This window comes from Hippopotamus amphibius, chromosome 13 (assembly GCF_030028045.1).
Source record: "Hippopotamus amphibius kiboko isolate mHipAmp2 chromosome 13, mHipAmp2.hap2, whole genome shotgun sequence".
Taxonomy (NCBI): domain Eukaryota; kingdom Metazoa; phylum Chordata; class Mammalia; order Artiodactyla; family Hippopotamidae; genus Hippopotamus; species Hippopotamus amphibius.
The window spans coordinates 26,462,830-26,490,583 of record NC_080198.1 but is presented as its reverse complement, the minus strand read 5'-3'; the positions used below and the strand labels follow the sequence as shown (position 1 = coordinate 26,490,583).

The 27,754-nt window shown below is 44.1% G+C and overlaps 1 protein-coding gene across 17 annotated transcripts in view; it reads right to left on the bottom strand.

Annotated features, from left to right (window-relative positions):
• Positions 1–27,754, bottom strand: part of CADPS (calcium dependent secretion activator) — a 451,700-nt gene that overhangs the window by 234,628 nt on the left and 189,318 nt on the right. For all 17 annotated transcript variants that reach the window (XM_057706171.1, XM_057706172.1, XM_057706169.1 and 14 more), the window contains 2 exons: positions 13,169–13,249; positions 1,997–2,230 (listed from right to left, as the gene is read on the bottom strand). In XM_057706171.1, the coding sequence (XP_057562154.1) occupies positions 1,997–2,230; positions 13,169–13,249 (315 nt within the window). The remainder of the gene's footprint in view (positions 1–1,996; positions 2,231–13,168; positions 13,250–27,754) is intronic.

Below are 27,754 nucleotides of genomic sequence, written 5' to 3'. Positions count from 1 at the left end.
ACACGTGGAAGTATGGTTGGGGACTCACTCACATCTATATTTTAGATCATCAGCTGTATAATACTGAGTACTGATAAAGAATTAGAAAATTACAGATTTAAAAGCTTCATGAAAATCAAGAAACCACGTTCCCTCCACCTTTCAGCAGGAAGACAAGAGGCAGTAGGGAATAAATTGTCACCTTTAATTGGCAATAATCAAATTCAAAGACACCTAAGAAAAAGCATTCAGTATCTCAGGTGGCAGTATTAAAAAAAAAAAGGAAGTTTGTGTGAAATGACACTGATGTTTTTCACACACCAAGCGCTCTATATTTAATGGACTACGGCCTCTTCCACCTGCAAAATACATGTTGAAAACACTGTGATGTGACTCAGTCCGCACTGAGCACAGTAAAACAAATTACCTGCAGTTAATTCACAGCAAGCCTTAATGATGTTCCAGAATATTAATTTAGTCTTTATAAATTTTAATTAAATCTATAGAAATCTGAGCTATTCTCTTGGTTTTCCTAAATCCTGGATTATCATAAAATCTTGTGGGGTTTTGAGCTTTCGTACGCTGTGAATGGTTCTTAAACTTTGAAGTGTGTAAGAAGTACCTGGGTAGTGATTAAAGGCACGCTCCGGGACTATACTCCACCTAGAGATTTTATTCCTGACAATTTTATTGAGGTATATTTTACATATCATATAATTCACCCATTTCAAGTGTACAATACAGTGATTTAAATAAATTTACTAGGCTGTGCAACCACCATCATAAATCAGTTTCAGAACATTTTTATCTCCCCCATTAAGGTCCTTTATGTCCACTTCTACCTCCTGCCCCAGGCAACACTAACCTACCTTCTGCTTCTGGATATTTGCCTTTTCTGGACATTTCATATCAATGGAATCAAATAATATGTGTCTGGCTTCTTTCATGAGGCATAATGTTTTGGAGGTTCATCTAAATCAAAGCATGTATCAGTAGCTTGTTCCTTTAAAGTGGTGAAGAGTATTCTATTACGTGGATAAACCACATTTTGTCTATTCATTCACCAGTTGATAGATATTTAGGCTATTTCCATTTTTGGCTATGATGAATAATGCCGCTATAAACATTTGTAAGCAAGTCTTTGTGGGGACATGTGTTTTCACTTCTCTTGGGTAGATAATCTAAGAGTGGAATTGTTGGATCACATGGTAATTTTATGTTCAACTTTTTGAGAAGCCACCAAATTATTTTCTAAAGTGACTGAGCCATTTTATATTCTCATCCTCTAGATATCTGAGTCAACAGTTCCACGTGGTGCAGGGAATGTGCATATTGAACCAGTTTTCAATAAATCTGATGTAGTTACGAGGGTGAGTCAAAAATTCTCTGCACGCCGGCTGCAGAATTTACAGAAGTTTAATATAACCAGAGTGTGGATAATTTTTGACTCACCCTCATAGATCAGATCCATTCCTTAGATTATATGTATGAAAAACAAACATGTGAGTCAAAGTTACAGAGAAATATTGACGTGTTGAGCCTTCTGCCACAATTATCGTCCACAGGGGTTCTTTCCTGGGGTGATGAGACAACCTAAAAAGTCTCCACTGCAACAAGGGACTTTCTACAGGGAGGCCAGTGGAATCGAGAATGGGAGAGAAAACCGACTACCCACCATGAAATGATGCTAGATTGCTTTTTTCATGACACAAGTTGCCAAAATGTTAAACTTTCTAATTGGCACTAGGTATTTTTAAAACCATTAAGCACTACTTTACGGGAAAGTAATCCAACATTAAATTTAGTAGGTGGTTCTTAAGATTGCACTTCCTAAGGAAAAAGATGGGCTCCTGGAGATGGGAAATCACTTGCTGATGAGCTGACCTGCGCTTAGTAAGCTGTTGTTTTAATAGCTGCTCCTGGGGTGCAAGGAGAAAATCAAGCTGATTGTGATGCATCTCATCTCCCATGTCCTGCCTGTGATGCCAGGAAACTTGCAAGGGTCTAGGGCTTTTACCTCCAAGGAGAAAGACAGCACGACGTCTGACTTGGAGAGCTGGTTCTCACTCTCCTCGCCCATGTCGATGATGGAAGCGTTGTGGCTGCGTTTGAGTTTCTGAAGCTTGAACTCGCCGCCTTTGGACACCGGCATGCTCTCTAAATTAGCCATGAGCAGGTTGACGGATGACTTCAGCTCCTCAATGTACATGTTTTCCATTTCTTTGGATACAAACTTGGGAAATTTGCGTTCCTTGTAAAGAAAAAGAAAGGAATAAGCGGAGGAGTAAATACAGTGCAGAGCTCTGATGACATCTATCACTAGTGAAATTTGCCCAGGCATGGTGCCATCGTGCTAGACAAATGGTCAGCCGGGTTGAGGAGACGGCTGCCTGCCTTCTAGTTATTTCCAAGCTCTTAACAGGTAAGAAACACATACATAAACATATAGTAAGAAAGAGGCAAATGTTTTATTATAGTTCTATTTTCTACCCCCAGTTTTCTCCAGCAAATCTGATTTATGGAAAGAAAAATGGGGTGATGTTTTTCAGATCTGGTTTCAATTCAAACAGTTTTTCTTTTTAGCAAAATGCAGCCAGTTGTTTTTAAGTTGAGGAGACAGAAAGATACCCTATTTCTGGATATCTATAGAGATTTTCTCACATGAATAATTCAAAAGGAGCTCATTTGAGATGTTTCAAACACAGCCTGTGGCTATTTCTAAGAAGAAGAGTTAACTGTTTTCAAGAAAAATTGAAAAAAATTAATGAAGTGGTGAAAAACATGATAAAAATTCCTTAGAAGAGAAGATAAAGCAACTCAGTTATCAGTAGTACACTCTGCATTTCTTCCTTTCTCACCAGTTCAACTGTAATGGCGACATGCTTTAGCCAGGCTATTTGTTTCTTTGTACCTCTGAGCTGTCCAGTGCCTCAAGTGAATACACTTTGGACCAATAACCTTCTCAAAGAATCATTTCCTACTTGAAACATGAATGCGCTCTCTGCAGCCCAGCTCCATGACTGAGCAGGTGATGGGCAAATCAAATCAGTCTTTTCCCCCCCACCCCGCAAGTGACAGAAAAATCCAACTTGAACTGGCTTAAACAGGGAGTCATGGGAGGGAGGGGATATAGGGATATATGTATAAATACAGGTGATTCACTTTGTTGTACAGCAAAAACTGGCACAACAGTGTAAAGCAATTCAATTCCAATAAAGAGCTTAAGAAAAAAAAAAAAAAAAACAGTGAAAGGAATGTATTGGTTTGAAATGTCCAGCTTCAGGAAAGGCTGGATGAGGAGTCAGATAACAACATTATAACTGAGTTTTTCCTCCAAAACTTGGTTAGGGTCCTTCTGGGCTAGCTTCACGCTCAGTCTGGCTCCTCTTAATGTCATGAAAATGTTGCTAAAGACCTGTAACTCACACTACCACACCACACTATCTATAGGAAGAATGAACATCTCCTCTTGTAATGCTCACAGAAGATGGAGCATCTTTTACCTCAGAATCCTCACCCGAAGTCTGACTTATGTGCATACCCTGAATCACTTTCCATGGCCAGTGATATCATGTTGAATTGCTTATGCCTGAGTTACTTCCTCCGTCCCTGTGGCTCAGGGTACAACTCCACCTGGGTCACACAGAACATGAATCGGGCTGCCAATTCTGGGTGGGCAGAAAAATAAGACGTCTTACATGTGGGCACCTGACCTAAAGGCATCCAGCTAATTCTGCTAAATGGTCAGTAATCAACTGGATTTAACCTCTCAAGCAATTGAACTGAGAGATACTGAGATTGCAGTCAGTGGTGGAACTGAAACAGTAAAATCATAAAGACAGACTCTTGAGTGGTTGCCATATTGTCTATATTGGACCAAGTGAAAGCAGAGTAAGAACTCGACAGAGAGAAAGAGATGGGGAGATAGAAAGAGACGGGGAATGAAACAGAGAGAGGGAAGGAGGAAGGAAGGAGGGACAGAAGGAAGAGAAGAAGCTGCTATCTAGAGTCACAGAGAGGAACTTTGACTTTTATTGTTTTCTAATTCTAACAAAGCCAAGTTGTTCCTCTTGCATTTTAGATCCCTGAGATTCTCTTATTGTCCTTTCAATAATTCCCCCAACCCACGAATTAGCTAGAAAGGTACTTCTTCCTTTGCCGGCACAGAAACTTCACTGAGATTCACACAGTGGATCCTCTATATGCAGCTTAGAGATGTCTTTGTGCTAAGCCAGTCTTCTTCTTACCTGGAGGCCATCAAAAGTGTTCCCCTTTCCACCTGCCTCCCGATAACTCTCAGCCATCTTGCCATCTTCCACATTTCAGCCTCAAAACTTTCCTTCGCTAGGTTGGATCCCCCTTCTGTACTTTTAAAATAATACCTAGTTCACTTTCTTGGTAATATTTATTATAATTATAATTAATGAAGCAATTATGAAATGTATTTAATGTCTCTTTCCTGCTGGGCCACAAGGCAGGACCACGCCTATTTTGATACCCCTGGAGAATCCTTGTTGTCTAGTATAAAGCTTGGGACATGGGAAGTACTCATTACATAGGAGCTGAGTGAAAGAATAGATGGCTCGTCAAAATGTCCATATTAAACATCAATGCAGCTAAAGCTCAGCTATGAGGAGGAGGTGGGCAGATGATGAATTACGTTCTGGAAGGACACCCAGATTCTGCTTTCCCATGTATTGATAAATGAGTACAGGTGTCTAAAATCCAGCCAGCAATCTTCAGCCACCGGTTCCTCCTAGAACCTCTTGGTATAATCACTTCCCACTTTAAGGTTGGACTCAGCCCACGCTTCTAAACACGCTGTGGGTGAATGTGACAGGAGAACCAGGACGGATGCCTTGGAAATGAGAAAACAGGTTGATGAGCTGGGCAGAACCTCATAATAATGCAATGCAAGACTCACACCTTCGAAACTTTTGCACAGTGGGCTTGCTTTTTATCATGGGCTCAATCAGAGGACAGCGGTGAGCCTCAAAATTCTGGGTATCCTTTATGACAAAGGCCCTGGGCTCCTGGGCCATCATCACTTAGGAAATATTTACTGCAATCCAAACTGTGCCTGGCACAGTGCTAGGCATGGGGAGATCATGATGAAAGGATGTGGACTGTTCTGGAGCTGACAGCTAGTAGAGAGAAAGGTCTATAAGGAAACATCAAGGTAGATGCTTGGTGGAAGTAGGTAAGAAATGATCTCTTCCTTAAGGAATCAGGGGTGGCTTTCCAGAGGAGGTGACCCTTGGGCTGAGAGTCTGAATGATGAGGATGCGTTTGACACTGGGTTGAGTTGGCTGAGACAGGGCCACTGGTATTTGCTCTTTTCCAAGAAAAACATAATAGGCAACCATGACTCCAAGAAGGTCTGTATCACTGGATGTGGTCACAAAATATTTCCCCATCTCCTTTTGAACATGGCCCTTCTTATGAGTGAAGAGAAGAATGAGGTAAGTTAACGCACGTTAGAGGCTGCCAAGCTGCAAAGGTTACATACTAACAGCCTGAAGGCTGTGACACTGACCTCTTTCTTCCTTGTACTGGGGCCCAAACCTTATAACTCTATGGGATATTGGGGGAGATGGGTAAGTGTATCTTTGATTTTCACTGGCAGCTGCTGGGCCTGCAGTTGCCATGGAGATGGAGAGAAAAACCATCGTGTCTGTGACGTGGGTTCTTTCCTGCCAATCAGCCTTACTATCAAGTGCGGTCCCTTCATCACACCCACCTCTGGGATTCACTCAAGGCCTTTTAACTCCACAGTCTTCAAGTTTCGGAAGAAGACCTAGTGGTTACAGACACCACCACTCTGGCCCAGAGCTGGCAACCAGCAAACTTTCTGCAGCAGAATACTGGAAAAATCCAAAGAATGATCACTCCTCCCAGAACCTGGATAGTTCCTAATGACATCATAAAAAGAGGCTCATAAAACTGAAGTCTGCAAGGGAAAACAAGGCCATTTTTCTGCTCTGAGTGCTTAAGACTTGAGAAGGAACAGCATTGCGTCAATCTGGGCTGAGATTCTGAAGGGCAGTCTTCAGCAGCAGACCCGTTATAAACATATTTCAAAGCTGAAGTTGTGCCAAAATAAGGAAAATGTACTTGTCCACCTCGACTGCTACGTTCCCAAGCATAAAAGGAAATTAGCCTTGACAAAAGGATTGTTTATTCGTATTGCTTTATGAAAGACATAGCACACGGGTGGACGAAGTCTTCCACAGAAATTCTCTGCCAGCCATTTATTTTGGCTTCGGGATAACATTCCACATGGGGAAGGGCTCCCAAGGACAATTCCTACCGGAGTTACGGATGCTTGGCCACTCTGAGGGATTTGGGAAACATCTTGAAAAAAAGCATTTGAAAGGGCTAACAGCTCTGCCAGTCATTTGCTTTGCTTTTCTGTCTTTGCATTTTTATCCACATGTAAAAGCTAGCAAGGGTACCCCCCTCAATCAGATAAAGAATCCTTAGACCCCGAAGGCACAAATGACGTATTGTGGATGATCAGAAGGAAGGCTGTGGCAGAAAGACACTCCCTAGACATGGAGCTTGCCGACAGTGTCACACCTAGTCTGTGCTATCTCTCAAGACCCTTCCTCGGCTCCTAGCACATGTCAGATGGTATGACGGTCACTGCGGATGAAAGAGTCAGCTGAGACATAGGTGTCCAAGGTTGGGGGGAATACCAGAAAGTGACCGATCCGACACCACGTGACACATGAAGGAAGAGAGGCATGCGCAGGGTAGAGCGGGGCAGCAGGACAGCTTATTGAGTCCACACTGCTGAAACAGACTTGTCTTTGAATCCCGGGCCTGCCACTCGTATGACTTTAGACGGGTTTCTTCCTGTCCGAACTGCAGTTTTTATATTTGAAATGTGAATGATAAACCTCATAGAGTTATTGTGAAGAGTAAGAGATGATAAGAAACGTTAATACTTCTGACCACTGACCATGCGTGTGTGCGTGTGTATACACGTACACGTATACATGTGTGCTCATGCCCATATACGTATACACACACCCAGTTATATCAGGCACCATGCTTCTACCACCACTCTAATAACAACAGGATCAACATTAGTGTCAGTGAGTACAGTCAAGATAGCAATGTTAGCTGGCATGTACGGGTGTTAACGGTGTACTGGGCACGACACCAGGCACTTCATATGCTTTACCTTCTTTAATCCTTCCAACAACCCAGTGAGGCTGATGCGGTTATTTAGTCCCATTTTTTGGACAAGAACGAGGCATCGAAGTTCCATCCACAATCAGCAGAATTGAGTTTGAACCCCAGAGCCCATAGGATAGGGCTGAAGGTGAACCCTGCGGGCCCCTCAGCAAGGCGCACCCTCCACGCACCTCTCCGCCCAGCTCACAGCACGCGGCAGAGTGCTGGCGACAGCCACGGTCTCCACGGCAGCGGCCATTCCTCCAGTACCAGTCGGCGTGCACGGCGTGACGGTGGGAGAGCGGTAAAGCGCAGGGAGTGATGGGGCAAGGGTGAGCGTTACAGGAGAGAAAGAAGGTCTTGGCAGTCATGGGTCGAAACCAGCCTCACAGATACTAGAAGGCATCTGGGCGCAGGTATTATAGTTTCCTGGATTGGTCCTTTTACTCCAAGCTGTCCTTGAGTGGCTTAGTTTGACTTTCTCAGCTTTTATCAACTAGGTCCCTTGAAGGAACCTCCTTGGCATTTACATTTTTCTTTGAACTCAGACTCCCCTGGTTCTTAGCGACCTGACAAAGGCCGGAGTCACGGAGATGCCCTCTATACACATTCTTTCAGGCAAAAAATTGAACTAACCTTCTACTATGTGCTTGAACACTGTGCTACTTTATGACTCCAGATAGATGCCAGGTACAATAATGTTCATTTGTAAGTTGGGGTTGGGGGGAATCATTCTCTGGTAGGAGAGGATTCCACTTTTATCTGATTTTTGGCAATGTATGGAGCAGAACTTTTCCATCAGGGAAATATTGGGATGTCATTTCTCACCCAGGTACATCATTAATATCTGCAATGGGACCGTGGTATGAGACGGTTATTCTGCTCTGCAGAGAACAGGTTTAAATGGCAACTCCACATTGAGACGATAGCTTAAAACACCAATAGTGTTTCACTCCCAGACCTCTGCCTCTAATACTACAAGAGCGGTAGTATTTGTCTTATACAATTGGCTCGGGAACTTTGGAATTTTACCCCAAAGTGTGGCCAGAAGAACTGGCAAACATCACAGCAGCACTCATACCACAAGCTGCCTGTTTAAGCTCCAGTGTCAACGTCTAACCACACGACTCACATAACTTAGACTCCATTCCTGGGTGAAATTTGGGGACCCTTTAAGGTCAACATGAGAGGGTGTGGGACAATGTTTGAGCAGGGATTAAGAAGCCTTCTCTGCCAGAATCTTAAAGAGGCATTCAGACCGCTTCACGGGACTTTTGAGGCGGCGTGTGTGATGCTCACAGTGACGGATCTCGCAGGCTGTTCTGTCTGATGATTCGCTGGATGTTGGTGGGACTGAATTCATAGATTGCCGGGTAGGGGTGCGGGTAGAGGAAAGCCACCCCGCACGTGCCTCCCTTTTCTCGTAAGAAAGGACAAACACCTGCCTTGCACAAGCCTGGGAGGATGAGAATGCTGCTGGCAGAACCACCAGCGTCCCTACCACCTCTGCCCCAGATTCCGAGGAAATCACAGTAGAAGGGATTCAGAATTCCAGGAGCCCACGCTGCTTGCTGCTCCTGCTTCATGTGGGCTTCTGGGTAAATGGACGGGAAAGCACAGCAAGTTCTTGCGGAATAGAGAGCGCGGTTTCCTGGAGGGGCAATCTGAGGGAGGGAGGAGCTGGGGGCAGCCTTGTCCTGGTGTGACTTCCTGCCTGTCATCTGAGTACTCAGAAGAAAGGACGTGAAACTTGGAATGAAAGCACTCAGCTTTCTACTCAGTCGCTGGGGGAACTTTGGTATAGCACAGTCTCTTTGATGGGCCTAAATTGGGGAGAATTATCGTAACTCCCAGGATTGTTGGTCACAGGTCTAAGTGAAAGTTTATGTAAAATTGCACAGCCAGTGCAAATCAATAAAGGACTGATTAGCAGAGAGAAAGGTCAGGATGTGGAAGGGTGACAGCCTGGGTGAAGGGCATGTTGGATCCTTGGATTGAGGCGATAGGGAAATGAGGCCCTGTGCTTGGGAAGGCATTTTGTAACGGTGGTGTGCATACTGGTTAAGAGACGAGGTTCTGGTCACTGAATGACCTTGGCCAAGGCCTCTAATCTCTGTGTTTCAGTCTCCTCTATGAAATGAGGATAATAATAGCATCTTTCTCATAAAGGTGTTGCAGGGTTAGGTAGGTTCTCAAACGTAAAACGCTTAGAAGGGAGTTGGGCATACAGGACACCCCACGTGAGCAATGGTTATTTTGTACACCTCTTAGCGTGGCTCCCAATCCCCAACGACCACCCCAGCTCTACCTTATAGGTATTGTACCACCCGCACCCTCAGTGATGTATATCCAGCCCCACGTGTTCACTGAGACCCTCCCCCCTTTCCACCGTGGTTTGGTTGACTGCTCCAGGGGTTGGCCCTTGAACTAAGCTGGGTCAACCAGAGGCCTGACTCTTGAAACTATGAGTGTGAAGGGGGTAGTGAGACAAGGGGAAAGAGGAGATAGGGAGAAAGATCTGAGAGAGAGGCTGATTGGCTGAATGATTTCCTATTTGGCCACACTGGAAACATGGAGACCTGTGGAATTGCCATGTTTCCCATCTGAGAAGCAAAGAAAGATGGTTTGCAGAGAAAGAAGGAACAAGGAATGGGACACACAGACTCAAGAGAAGAGGGGGGAGGCCTGACCACTTGGTAGCCTCGGGCTCCACTCCCTTCCTCGGTTTCAGCTGTACCTTGCCCATGAGCTCTGTGAGACATTCCTTGATCCTAGAATCAGTCCCCTCTTTTAAAAGCTTCCTTGAGTTGGTGCTTCTAATTTGCAATCCAGACACTCTATCCATCTTATAATTCAGAGAACAGAGTGAATTATGTATGATGGATGACATCTATCTCCAGGAATTTCTGGTTATGATATTTACAGGAGTTGACATTCAGCCATATGGGTTGAATTGCACACCCTCAATAAAATTCACTGTGATGCCGGAAATAGAAAAATCAGGGCATGCTGAAAGAAGATAAGCAGGGGTGCTTTGTTTCAATATCTTTTCATGAACTAGTCTGTTTCTGAGAACTTGATATTTAATTTTTAGTAGATCAGATATTTCTCACTCTTCCTTAGTATTATTAGCCAGGCTGGTTTAAGCAAAAGGAGAATTTACTTTTCTTGGAATCCAACTAAATCGAGGGAAAGACAGTGCTACAGCTGAGGGTCAAGAAGAAGCATATCCAAGAGCTTGAACATCCTGAGGATCTCAGTATATTCTGTCTCTGTTTATCTCTGTATGTTGACTTCACTCTTTTATCTTCTTTTCCCTGCATGGAAGAATCAAACATGGCTGCAGACAACTTTCTACCACTGGAAGACACAGCTCTGTTGGCCCACAGTCAACAGGTCCCAGGGAAGGGGTTCATTGCTTTAGCTGCATCCATTTCTGGACCAATCACTCATGGCCGGGGCAGGCTGGGAGCTGTGACTGGTTTTCCACTTGGGTGAGGAGCTCACTTTCAGGACCAAGTAACTATGGCAAGGGGGCCGTGGGCACGAATGACTATTGCACAAAGAAGACAGTTTCTAGGAGAGCAGAAGATAATAGTGGGCAGACTCTCATAGAAATCCTCCTGAATGTTTAAATATATCCTCCATATACTCTGCAATTATTCTCCATTCTCTGTAAATAATGACCAAGATTCACTTTAGTTGCCTATTTCATTGTCCAAGAAGGTCTAGCTCTAAGTTATCAATAATATCCTATCTGGTATCAGAATATCCAGGAGTGTGGGCCAGGGAGAGTTCTTTGATCTATTGCTCAAAAATGAGCAGCTTGGCTCACTATGTAACAGTTGTTCACCCATAGTCTTCTAAAAATTAAAATTAGCCTACACAGGTTTCCTAAATTACCATACTCAAAGTACACAAGACAACTAAAATAAAGGTGCCACGAGCTTGTTTTAGAAGTGTGTGTGTGTGTGTGTGTGTGTGTGTAAAATTTTCTTTAAGTGGCATGAATACTTATTAGTTGGGGATGTATTAGTTGCCTAAGGGCAGGGCAGGGACCAAAAGACCTCTATTTTCTGGATAATCTTCTGAGGAGACCCTGAATTCAGGGAAGTACATTCTAAAGGCTTATTGATGTTTACTCCCACATTAAGCAGGATTTTCAAACATAAGAGCCTTTACACTACCTTTAGCCAAATAACTGCATGCTATTTTTAGCCACCAGACTGACTCAACTATAAACTTTGAAGGTGTCCAAAAACAAGATGCAAAACATTTCAGTAAAACTGCTTACACACGGAAGGGGATTTTCCTGTTTCTCGGAATCTCTCTTTGGTTTCTCTTCCATGTGTACAAATCCCGAGACACTCCTTTCCATAGAGAGGAAGGTTGAACGCCAAGCTCTACTCTGTGAGCATCCTCCCTCCCTGTCCCCACAGCCCCACCCTCACACGCACCCGTGGCCTGTGGCTACTGTAGGAGCCAACAGGATCCTATCATCTAACATGCTGATATATTGTTCCTCACTGACATTTCTGCAGTGAATGTGATTTTTTTAAAGTTCTGCATTAAAATATTATATGCTTTGTGAATGCATTCCCCCCACTCCCACCCTAGGGTGAGGACCTCACCCTGTTGCAGCCCTGAGGCTTGGACTTGAGTTAAGGGTCCAGTGTAGCCTCTTAACTAGTACCTATCATGTTCAGCCTAGATTTTTCCATCTCTAAAACAAGAATAACTGAAATGTCCTTACAGAACTGTTCGGAGGATTGAGTGACATGGTATAAGCAAAGCATTTAACAAACTTGACATAGAGTCAGTACTCAATAAATACCACTAGCATGACTACTGTTAATACTAACACAAATGGTAGAACAGTAAGAATAGGAGACAGGCTCACAGTCATCAATAAGAAGGCATCCCAGCCCTGGAGCAATCCCATCTACTGGGAGACTCAGACACAGGAGTGAACAGTCACCATTCAATGAACTGCTGTAATAAAGGTTTACATACAGCAAGAAGAAAGCACAGAAGTGGGGAGGATGAGCTCAGCTCTTAAAGTAGGGGTTTTAAGTTGAGGACCGAAGGCTGAGTAGGAGAGCGTGCTAAGTGGAGGAGAGGAGAAAGGTCATTCCAGGTTGAAACGCGAGTGGGTGCAAAGGCACTGAAGCTGGAAAGGGCCTGGATTATTCAGAAGGAGGCATTCTGTGTAGCTGGAATGGGGAATTCTGGTGGGAAAGTTGTGGGAGGTGAGGCTAGTAAGGAAGGATATGGTCTGTGGATTAAGAGCTTTGAATATATCATTCTAAAGAAGTGAGATTTTGTTCTGGGGACAATGGAGGATTCTACTGAAGGATTCTGAGGCTCTGTTTTGAGATGTTCATATATGAGGTTTAGAATGATGCTTGTGTGCAGGATGGACAGGATCTTACAACAGCCTCCTAATGGGTAGATGAAGGCCTGGAATCAAAGCACTAGCAGTGGTGCTGGAAAACAGTAAAGGGATGTGACCCACATTTGGGAAGTAGAATCAATGAGCCGGACGGCAGAATGAGCGTGGAGTGTTTTGGGGCAAGGAAGGAGAAATTGACAATGACTAGGAAGTTTCATCCAAAGTAATTAGACATAGGCCCTGTGAAGAGGAGTAAATGTAGGTATGTGTACCTGATGGGAGGATGAAGATAAGGAGTAAGATTTCAAGCATATCCAACTTGAAATGCGGGGAACTATCCAAGTGGAAATGCTCAACAGACAGATGGAAATATAATTCCAGGACTCGGAAGAAAGGTGAGGCTGGATTTGAGTACTGACTGGAGGACAGGAAATGCATGCGCAGTCTCTAGGAGAGTTGCCTGAGAAAGGAGAGCTGAGGACCCAATCAGGTGACTGTCCTCATCTTCCTTCCTCTCTGATTCTCAGTTTTATCTTCCCATGACCCTTGATCATCTGTGTGTTTCCTGTGGGACTTCGGTCTGGTCCCCCAGCAAATGCCCCAGGGTTTCCTTACCCTGGCTATCTGGTCTGCCATCTGGAGGCGTCCATCCAGCTCTCGTCTGATCTGGGCAGCTTGCTCATCTGGATTGTCCAGCTGCACAAAAGTACAAACAAGGAGACTTTCAGTATAGGTGACAAAAGCCAAGAAACTCAGGCTTTTCCATTTTACACCCCTACTCTGTGCCCCCATGGACCTACTTCACTAAAACTTAAGAATCGTGTGACAGACAAATCCAGTTTGAGGGAAATCCCAAGTTAAATCCTTTTAGGCAGAGTGTGGTAGGCAGGCTTTTGCTAAGAAAGACATCGAAATGAACTGGGACAAGAATCACTTCTGAACTTCTAGGCAGCGCTGCTTCTAATGAGGGCCTGATGCAGCACTCCTGTTTTGGGGTCCAACGAAGAACGCGTTTACAGGGCAGACATACAAGGAAGGAAACAGTAACATAACTATTAGTAACGTATGGAGCAGACATAGTTTCCACCCACAGCGCCTACACGGCACATATCCTGCTGCTCTCCCACCCCCGGGCCACGGACGATTCGTCAATTATAGCATCCTTTCTCTCTGAGACCTGAGACCTCAGCCAGTACTCCAGATGGCGGCAACCTCTCAGCTGGTGTTGATACCTAAGGTGAAATCTGTCTTTGTCTTCTCTGATGGGTAGACAATTTCCTAACTTCTCTGATGTCAATTTTCCCATCTATAGAATAAAGGGGTTGGTTATGTAATCTCCATCACCCCTCCCCCATCTTTCCATTAATCTGTGAAAGATACTGGCAAATATTTCTGTAAAGGGCCACATAATTAACATTCTAAGCTTTGAAGGCCATAAAAATCTCTGTTGCAATGACTCAACTCTTCCAATGAAGTGTGAAAACAGATACAGACAACATGTAAATGAATGAGCACTGCTGTGTTCCAATAAAATTTTATGTACAGCATGTGGCAGGCCATAGTTACTGACCCCTGCTCTAGGAATTGAAGTTCTCTTTTTATTTCCAAGCGAGCCTAGGGTTATACTTCAAACTGTAATTGCATATGCTCTGTTCAGTAACTGATAAATTATTTTATTCACAGAAATGTTCAATAAGTAGAGAACAGTGACATTCAAATGGGATGTGCTCCATTCTTCTTTTCAGAACGTATTAACTCACAACAAAAAGTAGCTTAAGAAATATGTGTGTTTTCTAAGTCCCTTTCTTTTAAAAGCCATTTTTATTCAGAAATTTGAAAAGTATGAAAATTTATTCAGAAATTTGAAAATGAAAACCCAGCTCCAAGCTTAAAAAAAAATTTCAGCTATGCTATGAAATGGTATAGGAAATAAGTTACTTCTAATAGGATGTCAATAAGAACATTGGACAATTTATGGTTATATTTTTTAAAGCATCATGAATAGCCTTCCTGGGTTTGTTTTACTAAACATAAAAATCTATCTGGCTTTACGATCTGCATTTTTATCACCCTGTTCAATTCAGGAGTCACCTTTTCTCTTTTCCACAGTTGTGATGGGCAGGACTATTCTCTAGATCATAAAAATTGGAATGCAACTTTTGGCCATATATTCTAAGGTAGCATTTCTCAAAGGGTGTTCTGCTGAACAACAACCTTATTAGATGACTCAGAAGGCCTCCAAAGGAATGGTTAGATACTTTGGAAAGTGCTGTGTCAAAATGCGCGAAGTCTCTGAGAAGTTCTGGTGTAAGGAAATCTGCCAGACTTTGACCAACTCAACTATTATTTACCTTAAATTTTTATTTTTTGCACAATGCACAGAGGACATGAGTTGGAAATCCGGTTCTAAATAAATCGAGAACCACCAGAGAGTAGCCACATCACTGACCAGTGGTCCACCCATCACCACTTGCCAATAGGCACACGTGGGAAACGCGTGGGTATCCTCAGTGTTGTTTTTAAGCTCCCATGAACTCTTTTTATTCTGCTCCCTTGGAAGCCCAAGATTTCTTCATACCCAGGTGCAAACCAACTGGGAATACTCAGAAATGTCTCGTTCAAAACACAAATGCAAGGAGAACATCTGACTGCTTCACTGAAAAGAAGCAAAATGATTTGGTTAGGGGCTAAAGCTGGGGGTTCTGTCAGAAGATGTGGTGCTTACAGATGTTAAAACTGAAAAGAAAAAACAACCCAACAGAACCATCCCCATTATGAAATTTCTCAGAGGTGTCTGAATTCTCCCACTGACCTCACCAAAGGGCAGAGAATGCTGGCAATGAAGACGAGCAGGCAAGGTCTACAAGAAGCTTTGTTCATTCACTCATTGGTTCCTTTACTCATTCATTCATCAAATTCTTATGGAAAGTCTTGCTACGCAAGATACTGGGAATCAGAAAGGAACTAGACAGACCCAGTCCCTACCTCCATGGAGCTTAAATCTAACAAGAACAGGTATGGTTATTTGAATAATTTGGTCACAACCCAGAGGAGGGTTAGAATTTACTGATGCCTATTTCAAGACCAGGTACTGTATAAGCTATATTAAGCCTTTTCTAGGTCCCAAGAAATAGATGTTCATGTGCATTCTCCCAGGAAAAAGATGCTGGGGTCAGGAAACATGGCTTCCTCCTGAAAATTTATAATACATATTAGCATAATTAGGATTTAAAGAAATTCTACAGTAAAAAAGCCTATTTACTTCTGTTTAACCTTGTCTTTGACACAATTATTTCACTGAAAACAAGTATTGCAAAGAGTAGTGTGGGAAATTCCCCATGTGAAACACCTCTGTGAGGAAGGTACCATCATCACCCCCATTTTACAGACGAGGTACTTGAGTCGCCGTAAGGTTCAGGTACGTGGTAAAGTGGCGTGAGCCATCTGAAATGGAGTTGGTTCTGCCTCAAACTGGAACTCCCTTGTTCTGCTTTATGTTGACTTTCTTCTTTAGTTTGTTGTTTTGGTTTTCTAATTTGGCCCTGACAGTTAACTCCGCACTCCTACTTTGTTCAATTTAATATAAAGAGCCACTAGTGCGGGCTACCCTCTGTTTCCTGTCATGACCATTTCTTCTGGGGAGGCTGTAGCAGTGCCAGAACCCTCCCTAAGAAATGACAGCAGTGGGCATGTCCTCATCCTGGCTTTGCCACCTAGTAGCGGTGTGACCTGGGGCAAGTTCCCTAATCTCTCTGTGCTCAGACCTCCTCATCTGAATCATCAGGGTAATAAGTCTACCCGAGGCTGTCACGGGGATTCACTGAGACCACAGATACAAAGCATTCAGCCCAGTGCTTGGCACGCAGCAAACCCTCAGGAAACGGTGGCTGCTGCTTGTGTTATTAGAATAGCCCGTGCTGGCTGTATTTGTGACATGGACCACAATGGGGCATCAAAGACTCAGATGAGGAGGTGCCAGGTGGGCTAGAGTCGCTCCCTGTTGTGCATGTGGGGTCCCCGTCTGAGAGTCTGTGCCCGGAAAGGAAGGTGATGAGGACTTCCATCTCTGGACAAATGTCCTTGGCTTCTCATGTATCCTGCTTTCTCCAGGGTCAAGTCCTTTGCTCTGTTAGACTTTAATTAGTGGGAGTGACCAGAAGGCAGACGCTGCTGCCTGAGAGCTAATGATCTGAAGGAAAGATGAAAACAGAAATGCAACCAAAGCTCCCTAAAATAGCCTCGCGTGAGAGAGAAGGCCACCCTTCATCAAAAGGCTTGACAGCCCCGTTGTATGAAACTCCTCAAAACAGAGAGAAATCAAGTAATTACCTTTCAAGAGCTGGAAAGAAAAAGCCAGAGAGTGAGCTTCCATGGAAACAAGGTTCTACTTACCTCGCTGGTCTTTTCCACTGAGTAAAGGAAAGATCTGCCAGTGAATTAGGCCAAGGGCAAACCTTTTCCGTTGACAGCTCATTAGGGTTAAAATATGTACATGTGCATGAAGGCTTTTTACCTAATTAGCCAAATAATCTTCCTACTAGCAGAGGTCAAACAGAGGCAGTGTGGTTATCATGATTCTCCAGTCAAGCAAAGGGAACTACTTCCTTGGGCTTTTCTTTTAAAGTGATGGAGAGCCCAGCTCAGGTAAGTGCAGACACGTATCACCTAAGCTACAGGTTCAAGCTGATCCTGAGGTCTGAGATTCTCTCCATTCATGGCCGCGCCCCTTCAGTCAATGCAGACATCAGAACTCAGAGCAGCACTGCCGTCCGGTTAGCGTGCACTGGCAGGAGCACGGCGTGGTGGAGGACCCTGCAGTGCGGAGTCTGCACCCAGCTATCCCACGCCCTGGTTGCAGGACCTCGTCACGCCTTTTAACCTCTCTGAGTCTCAGTTTCTTTGACTGCAGAGGGGGGACCACTTTATCTTGCATGGATATCGAGAGGACTGAATGAGACCATGTGCTTCAAAGGAAGTCACACTGACTGGGGTTAGAATCTTGGCTCTGCAATTTTCCTTCTCAAAGGGATCAAACAGGTGGCTGAACCTCTCTAAGCCTCAGTTTTCTTGTCTGTAAAATGGGGAGAAGATAAGACACCTACCTCAGTGTGCTGATAGAAGGATGGAGCGGGATGATTATGTGTACACAGCACCTAGCGTGGTGCTGGCACATAGCAGGTCCTAAAGCTTACCTACTAGTTTCTAGAATTATCCCTTTTGAGGGTGGGCACTCATCAGATATTAACTCCCCTCCCTGCCCTTTGCAATTTATGAAAGAAACGAGGCTGGGGTACGGGCGAGCCCTGGCGTGGACGGGAGGAGCCTGTGTTTTGGTCACAATTTGCTCTTAGCTGGGGGACCTTGGGCCAAAGTCACGACCTCTCTGCCCACAACCCCTTCATCTGATAAATGACAAACCCTAAGTAATTATATTCCAGGAATCTCTGAAAAGCCTAGAGGACCATTTCTCAAAGTTATATTCTGGGGAAGCCTAGTCCTGCAGATCCTCCATGAGAAAGGGTTCTGTCTGCTCCCACTCTCCCCTTCCTGGAGAAGCCACAAGACACATTAGCGGGAAATTCTACATGAAGGCAAGCTCATGTGGGCCCACACTTCACAAACATCTGACCACGTGGGTAATATGTTTGAACACTCCAACACATTTTCGGCCATGCTCACCTAGGCAATTCTCCCATGTGCTTCACTTTTCTCATGTCCATGGACAGAATTTGTGGGGGGAAAGAAGAGAAGGAGGCAGAGAGGAAGCACCCCCACTATGCAAATAGGTCTGTATCTCAGTGAAAAGGGACCCATCCGGGAATTCCCCATCTCACCTCTGGGGTGATGGAGACATCATCCCAGGGCCAGGTGTGTAGCCTCTTCATCAGCCCCAAAGCCCTGGAGGATGGGCCTTGACAGTGTACCTGGGAGACATCCTCGGGTACCGGCTTTCCCTAGGGATGCCTCAGTTCTCTGGGGCTCACACATTATGATGCTATGGAGGCCGGTCCAACTCTGGGCTCATCCAAAGTCATCACTGTTACTGCCACAAGGTAGCCCGTGATCAGGCAAAGAGAGGATGTGATTCAAATATGCAGAAAATGGAAACAGGCAGATTATGTGATGCATTGTTTGAGTAACTGTTCTGCTTTCTGGACCAATCTCTAGGCCTCAGCCTCAGAGCAAATGGACCAAGTTCAGCCTCAGGACTACACTGACATGATCCAGAACTGCAGCTGGAAGGAGATTTAGAGATGACGCTGTGACCTCAGGTCGCGATGGAGGCCCTGCTGAGCTCTGTGGCCTGTCGGACACCACATTCCCACTCAGTCCGCTCCATGGGGTCTCCCGCTGGGGGCATCTGCAATGATTTACTTTCTCCTGCTGCCAGATCTTTGAACGTACTGTCCCCCACACCTGGAACACCTGGAACACTCTCCCTTGTCTCCCCCTTGACTGGAAACCCTAACCCTAACCCCCTTCACCCTTCAGTTTTGCAGCAAACACTTCTCTGACTCCTCTAGACTTGGTGAGTTCCTCCTGTCATATGTTCTCTAGGCACTATGCATCTTTCCTTTATTAGCATTTATTGAAATTATAATTTCACATCCAATCATGTGATTACATGATGTCCACCTACTAGACTGTAAGCTCTGTGAGGGCAGGTGCATGTGACTTCACTCATCTCTGCATCCCCAGCACCTAGTCTGGTGCTGAATATGGAGTGGGCTCTGATGACTGCCTGGCCAACTAAAGGACTCAGTTCATTAACTGTGACCCAGAAGGAAAGTGACCCGCCCACAGTCACACCACCATCAGTGAGAGAGATGGAAGAGTTCCCAGCCTGCTCACTTCTATGCTATGTCTTGCTGCTTAGTGGCTGCGTCCTGGAAGTACCACTTTCCACAGAAATAGGTAAAGACTGAACTTGGCTGGCCTATAAACAGTCACACTGCTGATAAAGCATCCTTATCTCCGGCCTACGGGGGACTGAGGCAGGTGTGCCTGTCAGCAGCTGCGGTGCACGCCACCTGCTGACCTGGGTTTAGCTCCATCTGTTCCCCTTGTTTCCTCTCTGCTTCCCAGCCTGGTCTCTCAGTGTCCAGAGATTCATGTCTTGCGGAGGAGGCTGCCAAGAGGGACTGTGGAGGAGGGCAGAGGCGCCTCCCATAAAGCACTCCCATCAGCTGGCATGGTCCTCCTCCCCCTGTCTGTCCTCTGCAGCCGTGTGTGTGTATTAAATTTATTTGACTGCACCAGGTCTTAGTTGCAGCATGCGGGATCTTTTTAGTTGCGGCATGCAGGATCTAGTTCCCTGATCAGGAATTGAACCCAGGCCCCCTGCATTGGGAGAGTGGAATCTTAACCACTGGACCACCAGTGAAGTCCTGCTCTGTGTTTGCCATCCTCATTCAGAGAAAAACTGCACCAGCCGATGCTGCCTTCCTGGAGCACTGCAGTCTGGAAAGTTACAGCCAGGACTGCATTGGTTCCCAACCAGGCGATGTGGGTGCCCCTCCTGCCTCAGGAACGCACTGATCTTTGGACGTTGGCAACGTTACTGCATTCAGTGCCTGGCTGAAGCCTCCACACTCCTGTCCTCCTGTCTCTTTCCGCCTGCCTGCCCTCTGTCCACCTCTAATGTGGAGGCTGCAGAACGGGGTCAGACCTCTCTTGTCTAGGATCAATCGTTGCCTTTCCACTTTGAAGCCGAGCAACCTGGAACACGTTATTTGACCCCTCCATGTCTTCACTTTTAATTTTTTCACCTCTCTTAACCACACAGTGGGAATGATAACGAGAACACCTCCCTCACAGGATTGATGAGAGGTTAAATGAGGGGCACGTGTATGATGCTTCGCTGAGTGCCTGGCATGCAGTCACTCTCTGTCAATCTTAGCAGCTATCAGCACTTGGCATCCTGCAGCCTATATATTTTATCCTTACACAAATTCCGATTCTAGTCACAATGAAAGCGGCAGAACGGGTTTCCCCTGCTCTCAGGTAGGAAACCAAACTTTCAAAGATGAAGTGGTTTGCCGGTAGTTGCAGAGATAGCTGACCCTGCACAGAGGGGATAATCCTGAGAAAATAAGAGCATCGATTTTAGAATCAGAAAACCTTAAGCTCAAACCCTACCTTTGTCACATAGTCACTGTGTGACCAGGGCCAGGGCACTCAACCTCTCTGAGCATCTGTACCTGGAGCTCTAAAATAAAACCCTCAGCAGACTACTGTAATGATCATCATAATAGACATTTCCACACTCTAGGGGTTTGACATATTTTGGGCTTATTATTACTTCTATTAATATCACTGGTGGTGAATCTGATGAAGTCTGCAGACGTGCCTCTGATGTGAATCTTTACTGGGGCTCTTTTTCAGGGTTACTTGTGGAGTTTGATGTCCTGTGCACACACAAATATATTGTTTTTGTAAAAATCACCCAAGGAGATGCCACACCATTTGTGGAAGAGTTAAAATAAGATCACTAGTGTCTTTCTTTACCATGCCTTATTTCCTCTCCAAGGGAAGACCTTGAGTAGGTCAAAGTCTCCATTCTGAAGGACGCACTTCTCCTTGACTGCAAAAGGCAAGGTTTAGCTCCCAGAGTTTGCCAGCCAATGAGAACATTCTCTGCATCTGAGTCACCCGTTTTATAACTTCGCTGGCTTCTGGCGACGCAGTAAATATAACCCAGGAGCTCCAAATGCAGTAACTCTCTGAGTGAGCAGCAAATAAATACACAAAAATACCCTGGATGGAAAACCAATCCATTCCCTGATGATCCTGCAGTGCGCAACCAGCCTTCCCTCAGGCCCGCCCCAGTCCTGCAATGACCTCCCCTCTGCTCTCTACCATTTCAAACGTGACCTATCATCTGGGGTCTGGTTTCAGACCTGCGCTCTTCAGGAAAGCCCCCCTTGATGGCTTCGGCCACGTACTGACTTGCTCTTGTAGGCAATGCTGGCCAGTCTAGCATCACAACCTCCTCCGTGTCACATGTTTCAGATCTCCCTTCCCAACAGAATAGCTGTAGGGCACCATGGTCGGGAACCCAGGGAACACAGATCTGGGCTCAAATCTTTGCTCTGCCGTGTACCAGCTCTGTGACCCAGGACGAGATACTCTGTGCGTCTGCCGATTTATCTGCAAAGTGAGAGTCCTAATCATAACAACAGCCAACAGCAGAGGCTTGTCATAAGGATAAAAGAAGACAGTACTCATAAAGCACTGAGCATGATGCCTCGGATATGATGTGGGGCCAAGCAGTCAAGGCTGTGATTTAGTGCTATTGGGGCCAGAGACTATGGTTTTTATCCAGCGTGAAGGACACAGCTGTGCTTTTTCACGGATCAGCTTAATGATCTTCACAGCTGGGCCTGGGAGATGGTCCAATTCACCTGCCCTATCCTGAGGATGCAAGAAACTGAAGCCACTCAGAGAAGAGAGTGGGCCCTGTCTTTCAGGGCGGACATGTGGCTGCTGAAGCTCCGGGTGTGGAAGAAGTGGTTTTGTGCTTGGGACTAGCTTGGTTTATTCCTTCTTAACTGTGAAGTCACATCTTCAGTATTTCTTGCATCCATCTATTCTGTGTGTGTCCACTTCCCCAGGGCAGGATGCCACTGTCTCCACTGTGGAGCACTGGCCTGTGTGCCTTCATCCTCCCTGACACAGCACTTCTCAACCTGGCTGTACACTAGAATCATCTGGGGTACATGCAAGACAATCCTGATACCCAGGCTGCACCCAGACCAACTAAATCAGACATCTGGGTTGGGGCCTACGTATCAGCTCTTCCTTTTCTTTTCTAATGGTTCAGGTGATTCCATTGTGCAGCAAAGATTAAGAATGTTTACCAAAAGCCAGTGGTTCTCCAACTATGGTGAGAATCAACCAGAGAACTTATTAAAACACAGAGTGGTGGGCCTCACCCCCGGAGAGCTCCGATTCAGTAGGTCTGGGGTAAGGACGAAGAATGTGCCCTTCCCGCAGGATGCCGATGCTGAGAACCACACTCTGAGCGCGAGGATGGGACCCATGCTCCGCAGCGCATTCTGCTCTTCTGGGTGGAAGGTGCTCACACTACTCTCCCGCTTAAGACCCTACAGTAACGCTCCATTTCCCTTGGCATCAAGGGTCCGCGATCCTTGTCAAAGCAGACTATACTACATACAAGGCTACAGACACACAGACAGTATGGTGCTGGCATAAAAATAGAAATATAGGTCAATGGAACAGGATAGAAAGCCCAGAGATAAACCCACACACCTATGGTCAATTAATCTATGACAAAGGAGGCAAGACTATACAATGGAGAAAAGACAGTCTCTTCAATAAATGGTGCTGGGAACGCTGGACAGCTACGTGTAAAAGAATGAAATTAGAGCATTGTTTAACATCATACAGCAAAAAAAAAAAAAAAAAAAAACCAAAAAAAAAAAAAAAATAGAAAGAAAGAAAGAAAAAAAAAAACTCAAAATGGATTAAAGACCTAAATGTAAGACCTGATACTACAAAACTCCTAGAGGAGAACACTCTTAACATAAATTGCAGCAATATTTTTTTGATCAGTCTCCTACAGTAATGGAAATAACAAAAACAAACAAATAGGACCTAATCAAAATAAAAAACTTTTGCACAGCAAAGGAAACCATACACAAAAGACAACCCACAGAATGGGAGAAAATATTTGCAAATGATGCGACTGATAAGGGATTAATCTGCAAAATCTACAAACAGCTCATGCAGCTCAATATAAAAAAAAACAACCCAATCCAATAAAAAAACGAGCAGAAAATCTAAGTAGACATTTCTCCAAAGAAGACATAGAGATGGGCAAGAGGCACAAGAAAAGATGCTCAACATCGCTAATAATTAGAGAAACGCAAATCAAAACTATGAGATATCACCTCACACCAGTCAGAATGGCCATCATCAAAAAGTCTACACGCTGGAGATGGTGTGGAGAAAAGGGAACCCTGCTATACTGTTGGTGGGAATGTAAATTGGTACAGCCACTATGGAGAACAGTATGGAGGTTCCTTAAGAAACTAAAATAGAGCTACCCATATGACCCAGCAATTCCACTAGTGGGCATATACTCTGAGAAAACCTTAATTCAAAAAGATACCTGTACCCCAGTGTTCACTGCAGCACTGTTTACAATAGCCAGGACATGGAAGCATCCTAAATGTCCATCGGCAGAGGTATGGATAAAGAAGATATGGTACATTTATACAATGGATTATTACTCAGCCATGAGAAAGAATGAAATAATGCCATTTGCAGCAACATGGATGGACCTGGAGATTATCATACTAAGTGAAGTAAGTCAGACAAAGACAAATATCATATGATATCGCTTATATGCGGAATCTAAGAAAAAATAATACAAACGAGCTTATTTACAAAACAGAAACAGACTCACAGACTCAGAAAACAAATTTATGATTACCAAAGGGGAAACGTGGTGGAGGGAAGGTATAAATTGGGCTTTTGAGATTGACATATACACACTACTAAACTTAAAATATATAACCATCAAGGACCTATTGTAGAGCACCGGGAACTCTACTCAATACTCTGTAACAACCTCGATGGGAAAAGAATTTGAAAAACAATACATACATGTATAACTGAATCACTTTGCTGTACACCTGAAACTAACACAACATTGTTAACCAACTATACTCTAACATAAAATAAAAATTAAAAAAAAAAAAAAAAGCTGATGGAGCATTGCCATCTGGCTCCTGCACGCTTTCTAGCCTTTTCTCCCACTGCTTTGTCTTGCCCTCCAGGCCCAGGCCATTCTGTGCTGCTTCTAGGTTCTCAAACAGGACATATCTGTTTGTGGCCCAGGCCAATGCTCCTGCCCTGCCTTCCTCTGCTGTCTTCATCTGGCTGAACTCATTAACCCCAGGATCCTTCAAGGTCACCTCCTCAATGTCCCCACAACATCTTGAACCTCCTCTTTTATCACTTTCATCACATGTGCATTATTTGCTCCAGTTCGTGTTCTCTGCAAGACTACAAATGCCTTGATGACAGGGACCATGTCTGTCTGGTTCACTATAAAATCTCCAGAGACTGATGCATGGTAGGTATGCAAGAAGTATATCTGCAGAATTAACTTTGAGATGGAGATAATAATGTCCACTTGGCAGGGCAGTTTTTGATGAATTAATGATACAAGCTTGTTGAAGCACTTAGCGTGGTGTCTGACACTTAATACGTGCTCAAATCATGACCAAAATAGAAATCTGAATGCACATGGTTTAAAGTTATTAAATCCTTGTTGAATGTATAACTGAAATTGATAAGGGACAGAGTGACTAAGGTGGTGTCAGTAACAGAGGTCCAAACCAGTTTAACTCTGGGAGCACAGTTTCCTCATCTGGAAACTGGGAGTATTAATACTCAACTCACCATTTAAAAAATATTCACTACACACTTGTTTTATATCAAGCATTGTGCTATGAAATGTGAAAGTAGAAACACAGAACTTGCCTTCTATGAGTTTATGGTCCACATGAGAGCCAACATATATTGAACATTGAGTATATACTACAGCCTGGCCTCGTACCGAATCTTCATTCATTGTCATGTTTAATCCTTGAGATTATTACTATCACAATTACAATCAACACCACTTTACAGATGAGAAAACTGAGGCTCAGATTGATCAAAGTAACATCTCAAAGAAGTGGGAGAACTGGGATATGAATTCAGTTCTGTCTGAATCCAGAGTGCAAGCTTTTAACACTCAGTGGGAATAACTTTCAGGATTCTTTCAAAACCAAAAAAATAAGGGTTAATTATTATTTTTATTGCCATTAATTTTGAATTTAGCTTTTAGTAATTTCTGAAATTCTATTCAGGCAGCTGATTCGATGGAAAATGATCACTTCAAAATGAGCCACAGGAGATTTTTGACATGAATAGGATAGGGAAGAAAATGCCTTTTTGTGATGTTGAATCATTCTGATATCTCAGCAGCTTTGAATCATAGTGAAAAGCAATTTATGACTGGCAAAGATAATGCACCCAACAGGAAATCCAGAAAACATCCAATGATGTCTAAAATACCTCTACACCCTAACAAAATCAAATGCTTTTGTGAAACCTGCTCACTATTTTAAGAGGACATGAACTTCATTTTCAAATATTGATAATGCAGTAGAAGTTATTCACAAGGTCAAAATGAAATCGAGTTTTCCAGCTTCTGCAATTACGGATTTAGTGAATATGTATGTGCATGCAGGTGAGTGTGTGTGTGTGCGTGCGCGCACGCCCATGTGTGTACATGCTTGTGTGCAACAGAGATCTCAAGCAGCAGGAAACACTCAGAGCTCTCAAGAGTAGAGTGCCCTTCAATTAAAATTGAGGTGAAGTAGTATAATTTTCAGGGGATGTGAGAACTGTCACAAGCACCTCTGTTTCCTCTGAGTAGTGTGTCACAAATACAAGACATGCTTAATTCCTAGTCCCAGGCTGATCATTATACAAGTTCCTGGTAGAAATTGGGTCTATTCATAAGTCTACCCACATATATCATTATCTCATTTTGCCTGCCCTGAAGAGTGTGTCTACCTTGGTGATACTATTGTTCAAAGCCAAAAATATTTATAATGGGTGTGTTTTACCTCATTAAGACCTGTCAAAGAAACTGTTCGCTCCTGCTATCAAATCCATAACCAAGTAGATATATTTTTTATTAGTTAAAAGCATCTGTGGGCAAGAGGAAGAGGTAGTATTAAAAAAGAGTGACATTCCAAATTTTCCAGCAGATGGGAGAAATGACCAAAAAACTCCACCCAAATTACACTGTCTGCACTTACTGACCGCTTCCTGCTTCCAATAGTCTGTATCATGTGCTAAAGGTGAGCAAAGGCATGAGGGTATCATCCAGTCTAACACATGTGATATACTGCTATACTGCAAATGTAAGGAGGATTTCCCTGATGGCACAGTGGTTAAGAATCCTCCTGCCAATGCAGGGGAAACAGGTTCGAGCCCTGGTCTGGGAAGATCCCACGTGCCGAGGAGCAACTAAGCTCGAGAGCCACAACTACTGAGCCGGTGTGCTGCAACTACTGAAGATCGAAGATTGCACGCCTAGAGCCTGTGCTCTGCAACAAGAGAAGCCACTGCACGGAGAAGCCCATGCACCACAACAGAGAGTAGCCCCTGCTCACCACAACTAGAGAAAGCCTGCGCGCAGCAGCAAAGACCCAACACAGGAAAAAAATAAAAAGGAAATATAAGTCAATACTGAAAAGTAAATTTGAAAAGGGGAACGAATTCATCAGGAGAGGCTCATTTATTCCATGGTAACAAATTAACCCTAAAAATCTCACTGCTGTCTTAAGACAACAATGGTTTATTTCTTGCTCACCCTACATGCCCAATGTGGATGACGGGTGTCAACGTTCCACAAAATCACTCAGGGACCCAGACAGACGGAAGCGCCACCATTTTGTGACCCTGCCATCTCAACATGTGGCTTCCAGGCTCACTGTGATGGGGACCACAGAGCCTGGACAACTCATAGCCCATCTGCTGGAACCAGTCACGTGGTCGTAACCTAGCTGCAACGGAAGCTAGAAAATGTAAATGAAGACATAAAATATTTTGTGAGCATCACCGTCTCTGCCACAAAAAGCTACTATGGATTCTAGTTAAAGTGCTTATAATACAAAGTCCATGTTGAATATCTGGACATTGCTTGATTCTCTATTTTACCTGACCTGTGTGGACAATTCTACATTGTTTCAAATTAATGCACATGAACATGGTGTAACATAATTAAATTTGCATTGTGAAAGACAAATATGGCTGTGGCTTACAGGAGGGAAATTAAAGAAGTACTCTTCTCTGAGAGAGAAGCCTCAAATAAACAATATTTTAACCAGTATAAATTAAAACAGTACTGATTGAAATACACTTTGGCACTGGAGAGGTTCAAATCAAGATGGCCCTAGGGTCTCATAATCCAATTTATTTCTAACGCACTCAAAATTGTCCAGGCTAAGAAATACTTTGAGTGGTAGACCACCATCAAGACAGATAATTTCATGTCTCTTGAAATTTTATTGGCACTTGAGATGCAAGACTAATCTTCTGTGAAACAGTTTTTATGATTAGATAGTCCATTTGCTGATGCCGCCCTTTCACATTTGCAAAAACACCTAAGTT